At 38.6% G+C, this 7,130-nt stretch overlaps 2 protein-coding genes across 2 annotated transcripts; one reads left to right on the top strand and one right to left on the bottom strand.

Annotated features, from left to right (window-relative positions):
* Window positions 1–653: 653 nt before the first annotated feature.
* On the top strand, window positions 654–3,121 carry LOC140753362 (dynein axonemal intermediate chain 4). The gene has a single exon (XM_073087918.1). The coding sequence runs from the start codon at window positions 759–761 to the stop codon at window positions 2,946–2,948; it is 2,190 nt and encodes a 729-aa protein (XP_072944019.1). The 5' UTR covers window positions 654–758; the 3' UTR covers window positions 2,949–3,121.
* Window positions 3,114–7,060, bottom strand: Rbsn-5 (Rabenosyn-5). Its single transcript, XM_073087919.1, has 6 exons — window positions 6,520–7,060; window positions 5,994–6,141; window positions 5,311–5,528; window positions 4,586–4,780; window positions 3,736–3,996; window positions 3,114–3,325 (listed from the first exon to the last, which is right to left on the bottom strand). The coding sequence occupies exons 1-6, from the start codon at window positions 6,928–6,930 to the stop codon at window positions 3,251–3,253; spliced, it is 1,308 nt and encodes a 435-aa protein (XP_072944020.1). The 5' UTR covers window positions 6,931–7,060; the 3' UTR covers window positions 3,114–3,250.
* Window positions 7,061–7,130: the final 70 nt, after the last annotated feature.

Here is a 7,130-nt window from a genome sequence, read left to right as displayed (position 1 = left end):
ACCGATTAGATTACCAGTTCAAAGGAATTAATCCAGACAAGACTATATTACGACAGTCAATAACACAGTAAGAAGTAATGAGGGATTCGTTCAACTCGGCTCGTGGCCGGAAGTGCGCTCCGCAGCGCGCAACGGTGCGATATGCTACAATTATCCCGATACGAAACCTTAGTAAACTATTGTTTTAAATGACTTCAAAACAGGAGGTTCTTAATGCGATGCTCCGATTACGACACGACGTGACTGTTTAATACTTTATACATATTGATACTACTAAAAGATGAGAATACATTCTTATCTCCTGAGAAGAGAATCCATTCATGTAATATGGATTCTCTTCTTAGGAGGAGACAATGTCTTATGGATTCAATTTATTTTATAACCAAGTCTCAAAATATATCCAAATGTACTCATATTATTTGGATGTATAAAATTGGTTTATGGTCGTTACATTTACTTCGAATTGCGTTTATTTCGAGGGCTGGAGGCCGAGGAATGCTATGTGGACAGGTGGCGTGGACGCCGGACGAGTGCAAAGTCTCGGACATGTAAGCAGACCAGAAATATCCTTTAAATAGGTTTACCTATAAAAGGTTTTCTGTTTAAATGTCATGTTTGTGACAACCAGTGTCAAGTTTGTCAAGCAAAATATTATCAAGCATCAAGAGTATTTTTTACAGTTGTTATCCTTTACTTTTAACGAATATTTATCAAAGTAATCACATATAGATTCAGTTAGTTTTAACTAAACCGAAACAATGTCTAAAGAATTATCTCAAGAGTCTGAGGACCCTAGTTCCGAATCAACCATTTCAAAACTGAGTGTAACGGAATCCTCATCAAAAGTAAGCAAAGCTACATTTTCATTTATGGACAAGCGCCAAACGTTCAGTGTCATCGTCGACGGTGTGGATGCTACACCGGAAAATATCGTTGATCCAGATTTTGTTACAATGGAAGATAATTTCACTCACGCAGCTTTTGAAAGCAAAACTCGCGGGAAAAGCGAAATAGCACTTAAAGCGTCCAAATCAGGTGCTAAGTCCGCTATGGATACGGGTGTCAAAGTGTACGCCACAACCATTTCCCTTGACGACATCAATATCGATTACACTTTAAATACGGAGGAAGGCTTCATTCCCGACGACGTCGTCTTGGATATAGCACCCTCCGCGTTCTATCTGCCCAAAACAAAACCTATTATGTCGTATCCTTCAGAAATATTTGTAGTCCTAAAGGAAACGGAGACAATTTTCTTATTCGAACTCCCATGTTTCTCTTATGAAAAAGGCAGTGCGGAGGCTAATATAGTAGAAGAAGAAAATGAATTTTACCAATATATAACTGTAGGAAAGGGAAGAAATCGAAAGATGGTCGTGGAAGAAACTCAAACAAAAGAATATGTATCACAAAGTCGTCACACTCTTGCGACCAGACCCCAGAAGAAGAATGCCATAGCATTTGCGTCCATGTGGGATATGCATGATACCTACGCACGGCTTGCTCGAATTAGACCACAAGAAAAGCCGGACGAAATGGTAATGTACCAATCAGCGGCACCCACTGTGCTTAGAAAGAAGAAAAAGGTAACAAGTGATGTCGATGAAAAGAGAGGAAAATCATACGGCGACATATGTACAACTTCGGAGTTTCTAGACGCTGTGCTTCTAACTGAACGTGTTCTATCAAGCTTAGAATATTCGAAAGCACAAAAGAAATTCCGCGGACTCGTTACTATTAATCCATTGTCGCTGGATCTAGTATATGTATACTCAATGAAACCTTTATGGACACTCCAGTGCGAAGAAACTACTAATAGACCTATCACCAGCATCTCTTTTAACCCTAAAAATTGCAATATATTAGCCGTAGCGCATGGCAAGTTCACTTATGCAGAGAGAAGCAGTGGACTCATTTGTATTTGGTGTACGAAAAATCCATGTAAACCCGAAAGACTATACAGATTCAAAGATCCGTTAACTTATGTTGCTTTTTCGGAGAAAAATCCTAATTGGTTAGCCTGCGGATTTTCAAACGGCGACGTATTAATATTGGACGTTACGTCTTACTCTATCAAGATAATTGCAAAGAGTAAGCGCGATACGAATCCTTGCTTTGAGCCAATTTGGGCAATCTCTTGGCGTGCAGTCGACAAGAATGATCAATACGTAATGACCACGTGTCAGGACGGAAGAATCAATAAATTCACGAGTACTAAGACGCATGACTTCATATGCACGCCAATGATGCGAATATCAACAGTTGAAGGGAAAATGAAAGGCTTGGAGACCGCGAAGCAGTGTCTGAAGGTCGATGTCCCTATAACGAGATACCCAGCGGCGCTGTGTTTGAAGTGGCATCCCACAGTAGACCACATGTATCTCGTGGGAACTGATGAAGGTTGTATACACAAATGTTCCACGCATTATTTAAACCAACATATAGATGTGTTCCGAGCTCACGCGGGGCCCGTGTACAGCATGCAGTACTCGCCCTTCATGAAGACATTGTTGGTATCCTGCGGAGCAGACAACGCCATCAGGTTATGGATGGAAGGCATGGATGACGTCATAATGACGCTAACCTGTCCGGCAGCCGTTTACGATATAGCGTTCTGTCCGGTCAACTCCACAATATTGATATCCGTAAGTGGTAACGTTCTGTCTATCTGGGATCTCCGGCGCAAAGTTCATATGCCGTGCGCGGAGTACACATTTCCTGGGTCAGTGGTCCTAATGTACATAAAGTTCTCAGAGTCTGGCGACAACGTGTTCGTAGGGGATACGATGGGCCGGGTTCACACTTTCCATTTAGAAGACACGCCCTTGCCACCTTACTATCAGATGAAAATGTTGGATGATGCCATTAGGAGGGCGCTATGCACGAGACCGCGAATGTTGAAACAGTTGGGTAAATTAAAGAGCCATATAGATAAATATGGCGGTTAGATTGTGCCAATACTTTAAAGGAAATGTTTCTTGTCAGTTGATCGGATTTTCAGGGTGGTAATTATGTTGTTTATTTTTCTATAGGTTAATTTCATCATGTTTAAATGTTTACTATGCCTAATTATGCCCTACAAGTATATTTCATTGAATTAATAAAACAATTCATAAGTGTATGAATTTATTTAAACTTAACCTATGAGTGTTAAAGTAGAAATCAATAAATAATTATAATATCTACTCGAGATAAATTAGAATATAAAAATGCTATACATGGAAATCTTAGACTATTGTATTTGGAATGACTAGGACTTGTTTGAGAGCTTCTGAAATTGGTATTCCTTTTTGAGTTCCTTTAAGTTTTCTTCTAGTATCGCCACCTGAAACAAAAATAGACCTCATTGTTGACCCGTTCCATGCAGCAATTATAAACCAGTCAGCCTAAAAGAAAAGAACAAAGAATATTTCAATTAATTTATTTTCAGAGGGTACGCTCGCTTTTTTATTACCTTCTACAACCCGCGACTTCATTTAGCTTTCCCATATGTAGTCTAAATGATGGATTCAGTTTCAGCGTTTGCGTACGCTATTCAAGATACCAGATAACGTAGCATCGTCAGTTTGAGTATTTCTATTTTACATTTCTAACCTTGTCATGATCTTCATCACTTCTAACTATATATTGTGCTGTCTTATTTATTTCCATTTACATCCTCACTTTCTTTCTTCATCAACTTTACATTGACACATATTACTACACCTATAAATAATTCAATCAGCTAAAGCTCACCTCTTCAAACCTTAACTCCTTCCTGGCATCTTTTATATACCCTCGGATGATATTCATCTGCTCCAACAGCGGGTTGTCATCATCCTCCTCATGCGAGTTGTCCACTCTACTGCTTGTCCCAGCCTCCTCTCGTCGTTCTATCTGTTTCTCCATCCGTTCTCTTTCCAACTGCACTTGTCGCTGCGCACGTTGGTACCTCTGTTGACGTATTTCTTCTATCTGCGCTTCAGTCGGCAGTTTCCTTAGTGATAATAACTCTTCCTGCAAGGATTTTTTATTATAAAATCAGGCGTTTTCATTATCAATTTCATTTTTAATAGTGACTAATAATGTGATATCTATTGAAACAAATAAACGGTCATTAATAAAGTCTGTCTTTGCTCTATTGACTGAGACTGTCAATAGAGCAAAGGGAGATCTTCCGCCAGGCGAGTTGATCGTGCCTGAAGAGCCGCCGTTCTCCAACAGTCTCAGTTCGTCAGCGTCGTCATCGTATGGCGCCATCTCAGGTCCAATTGGAAAAATAGCCACACATGCTTTGAAACAATTTGACATGGTTTGCCAATATGTAATAAAACAGCTAATAAGCTATGCCCTCCAGCATTAATCCGCGTAAGAACAATTTAACGGATGTAGCGGCCCTATTTCATATGTAGTTGTTAAAAATAAAAGTATATTAAAAATAAATGTAAAAATAAAATAATAGTAAAAATTAATGTAAAAAATTAATTGGAATAAAAATATACAATAAAAATAATTATCTAAAATCACTCCGCTATGTAGGGCCGCTACACGGGCATTTTTTTTTAGCTGTCTCTAGCAATGAATATAAAACGGCAGCGTCACCAACCTTGATGTAATGCGCGGCGGCCTGGCGGATGGAGTTCTGCAGGCGGAGCTGGCGCGCGGCGGGCGGCGCGGGCGCGGCGGCGATCTGCTTGCTCAGCAGGTCGATGCCCTCCGCCAGCCGCCCCACGCGCCCGCGCATCGCGTTCACGTCCGACAGCGTGTACGTTGTCTCACCCTCGAATAGGCTTTGGCACATCTGGGGAGTAAACAACATAATATAACATTCAATATTGGATTAATATTACTCGGTGCCCTGTCCAATGTACATCTGTGGGCCCCCTCATCCATAAAAAAGTATTAGTTTAAAAAATCTAGTATCAGTTTAAAAAATCAAGTAGAACATATGGATTTACAAACAGCCTTATCATTTTTATGCTGTAACATATATATTTTTGATGCCCTAAACATTTGCTTAACTTGCTTATGGGCTAATATCACACTGATAACTGGTTTCCCGGTTCAATCCCCTGGCTGGGGTTACCTTTAATAATAATTTAGATTGCTTCCTTGGGTCTGGGTGTTTACATAGTCATCTTTGTGTTGTTTACTAAAAAAAATCTAGCTATTTATTTAAAACAAAAATCCAACAGTCATATTGGCTGGAAAGAATACAATTCTGTTTAGGAATTATGATATTTCCGCTAAGTAATTAAACAAGTGGCTGGTCATACTGGTAAATATTTATCGTAATACATAATTATAATTTCCTATGCTTCGTCACCCTACCTTCTCATACATAGCAACAGCAGGTGAGGCTTGATCCATGAGACTCCGCATTTGGTCATAAGCAGTCATCAGAGGGGTTTTGGCATTTCTACTTTCCTGCACCTGTTTCCTCAGCTCTACTAGTTTGTAACAGTGCTCACATAAACGCAGGCCATTCTTCTCTGTTACCTCAGGAGCTGGTTCAGTGGGTTGAGGTGCTGAAGGGTCTACAATTGCTCCTGTGATGAATGGTATAGGCATTCTAAATAACAATATTAAGATGATGTTCAAATTGGGGTCTGGGTTATATGTACATCTTTTTTTTAACAAGCATATTTGCTTAATACAGCAAGTTAGATGCATTACTGCACTATGCTAGAACACCAATGCCACATAGCCTAAATTAAGCTTGCTGTAATAAATGCTCAATGACACTACCATATTTTAATAATAGTAATGATGAAATTATAATGTCTTTGCAGTCAAACTGCATAGAACAGTGTTATTTACAAAAAAATATATTAATCTAAATAACCCCTCAAACCTACTTTTACTACCTATGTTGTTAGTAACATTATAATTGTTATGTTAATATTTTTCCATTGACTAAATTTGTAAAATATTTTTTTAGACCATAAAAATAAAATAGTAATAATAATAATTTTTGAACATATAATTGTCCAAAAAAGTAATGCAAGACTTACTAGCAATATTTAAATCTAGGAACACAGAACAATCATGGCAGAGTAGTGAGCCACAGAGTCGGCAGTGGTGTTTTCTTCTAGTCAAGTTGAAGGGTTTAGCACAATTCGGACACAGTTTCACTGAGGACCCATCTAACCATGGAACTACCTGAAATTGTAAAAATACGTGAATTTATATTAATGTTGGATCAATTTATAAAGACTTGTTAATTAAAGTGCTACCCTGAATCATTACAATAATAAATAATTATACATAACATATCTGGAAATTATAGGGGGAATCATTTGTATGGTAGGCATGGATTGTAAATATAACTGATAAAGCCAGTGATCTGATTCAGTATAAGGTCAGAGATCTTTGAGGAGATGCAAGTTCATGTATGATCATGAATATGTTAGTTTCATAGACTAAAAAACAATAAAATCAATTGTTAAATGCCCATGACTCATGCAACCGTAACATAAAAACAATTAAAACTTAGATTCGGCCATAAAGCGCATGTAAACAAGTAGAAAAATTACTCACTTCCTGCTCATGTTGTTTTCTCAGGTTGGGCTCTGTAGGCATATTGCTAACCAACTTGTCCAGCCTTATTAATAACTTGTTAGTTTCAGTCGCATACCTCTCTAGTCGCGCGGACCTCACGCCTTTGAAATAATCAGTAGAACTACGCGATACACCCACCGATTGTTCTTCATACGGATAATATTCCTGAGTATTGAACTTCACCGGCCTATCCAATGTTTCTTCTTCATCCGTATTCAGTATAATCTTCTTCGCTATACCGAAAATATCCTTCAGTGATCGCAATACATCCTGCTCCTCTTGGTGAAGACTTTCGAAGTGATTTGTCAACTGTGTCGCAGACTTCAGATCAGCCTTACATATCGGGCATAGAAAGCCCTCCAATATCTCTTCCTCGTTTGCTGCAGCCATATTCGTATGCAAAAATTACAAACGCATTGTAAATTAGTTTATAGGAAACTCATCGTGGTCCAGGAAATGAAATTTTTGTTATGAAATTAAAAGTCCCTAAACTCCTACCTACTTTGCTGCAAGACTATCTAGACAGATGAAACGTCAAATCAACTATGACAATTTGACAAAATAATATGTCATTCAACTCAACTGACATA

The sequence above is a fragment of the Epargyreus clarus genome, unplaced genomic scaffold (assembly GCF_041222505.1).
Source record: "Epargyreus clarus isolate Ecla_fem2 unplaced genomic scaffold, WU_Ecla_fem_2.2 ptg000026l, whole genome shotgun sequence".
NCBI classification, from domain to species: Eukaryota; Metazoa; Arthropoda; class Insecta; order Lepidoptera; family Hesperiidae; genus Epargyreus; species Epargyreus clarus.
This window is presented reverse-complemented; position numbering and strand designations above follow the sequence as displayed.